The sequence below is a fragment of the Arachis ipaensis genome, chromosome B09 (genome assembly GCF_000816755.2).
Source record: "Arachis ipaensis cultivar K30076 chromosome B09, Araip1.1, whole genome shotgun sequence".
Classification (NCBI taxonomy): Eukaryota; Viridiplantae; Streptophyta; class Magnoliopsida; order Fabales; family Fabaceae; genus Arachis; species Arachis ipaensis.
Window position 1 is genome coordinate 85,301,981 of NC_029793.2, and position 1,641 is coordinate 85,303,621.

Consider the following 1,641-nt stretch of genomic DNA (forward strand, 5'->3'; position numbering starts at 1 on the left):
ACAATTATAAAAAATAATATATCTTAAATGGATTACTAAAAAATAAATTTAAAATATTCTATCAATATATAAATTGAATAGAAATTTTTCATACATTGTAGAAGAATGTAAACTAGTTACTAAACCAATAAGAAATAGACATTATTATTATTATTATCGTTGTTGTTGTTATTCTTATTTATTATTATTTCATCTATTTGAATACACTTTGTTCTGATCTCGAACAAAATATAATGAATAGTTGAATACACGTCTTTCTTTCTTTCCCTTTTGTAGTTGTTGATGAAACAGCATAATTTATGCGTACATATGTTTCATCAAACTATATATATGTGTATATAATTTATTTAATTAGTAACACTAACAAACAGTTTCAGAGTGAACTGGAATGAAAGGAAATGGGCTGTCGGAAGCATATGTGAAGGTGAGAGCATTTTTGAAAGGGCGACCAGAATTAACAATACACTGATCACCCTTAACACTCAAAATGGCTGGGATAGTAGTGCCTAAGTCCGCAGTGGTCTCTAAATCTTTGCAATTTAGAATCACATTCTTTAGAGAACAACGACAGTTGTTTGTTATGGTCACAGTAAACTCTGGTTTTCCATGCCTCCAAATTCCATCCTTATGTTGTTCAATTTGTAAGTTATTCAACGAGCACTGGCAATGGCCTGATCATCATCAAACATTTTTTTTAGACCAAAATAATTTATATTTATATATAATGAACAACGATTTGAAAAAAGAATAAAAAAAGACAAACTTACATTGAGAAACGAGGGAAAGGAAGAGGAGTATGCTGATCATCTTGACAGTGGCTGCCATTATTTGTGATAATTAGGAGCCAGGAAAATGTTTGATTCGGATAGTATAGTGAAGCTCTTTTTCTCAAGTGTTCTATTTCTTAAGGAAGTTGTTTTATTTTTATTTTTTATTTTTTGGTCTTTCCAAGAACATAACAATCAGTATTTATAGATAGAATAATTATCAGGGTCAAATAATAAAAATTGACTAATTGAATGTATTTTGAACACATGATATAAAAAATATGAGATACGCTATTTAATGAGATATGCTATTTAATGTCTATATTCACATTCCAATTTTTTAATGTCTTGCTAACAAAAATTTGATCACCATTCCTAAAATATTTTTGACTCACCAAACTTTCTAAAGATATAGAATCTTAGACTTGTACTCAGCACTGAAATTGTAAGACCATAATTTTTGAAAAATAAATTATTGAATTATTTTCTATATTTAAGTTATAAAGTTGGTTGTTAAGAAATAACAAGAATTTTATATGATCTAATTTAAATAATTGAGATTTTAGAATTTAATACTTTAATTTTTATAAACAGAAAATAAATTATATTATTTCTAATTTTAAATTAGAATACTTGATTAAAAGCTGATTAATAAATTAAGTATTAAGTAGTATTTTTAAAGTAATTTTAAGAGATTAAATTAGATTTTAAATTTATATAATATACTTTAATTTTATTAAAATTGACTAAATATCAATTTACCCAAAATTCTTAATTTCACTTTTGTCCTAAATTAAACCCTAATTCCCAAATTAAACCCCAAAAATCCTAACCCCTTCTAACTTAACCCTAACCACCGCCAATGTTTCCCTTC

The 1,641-nt window shown here is 26.1% G+C and overlaps 1 protein-coding gene across 1 annotated transcript; it reads right to left on the minus strand.

The window, feature by feature from the left end:
- Positions 177 to 937, minus strand: LOC107615638. Its single transcript, XM_016317685.2, has 2 exons — positions 768 to 937; positions 177 to 671 (listed from the first exon to the last, which is right to left on the minus strand). The coding sequence occupies exons 1-2, from the start codon at positions 823 to 825 to the stop codon at positions 361 to 363; spliced, it is 369 nt and encodes a 122-aa protein (XP_016173171.1). The 5' UTR covers positions 826 to 937; the 3' UTR covers positions 177 to 360.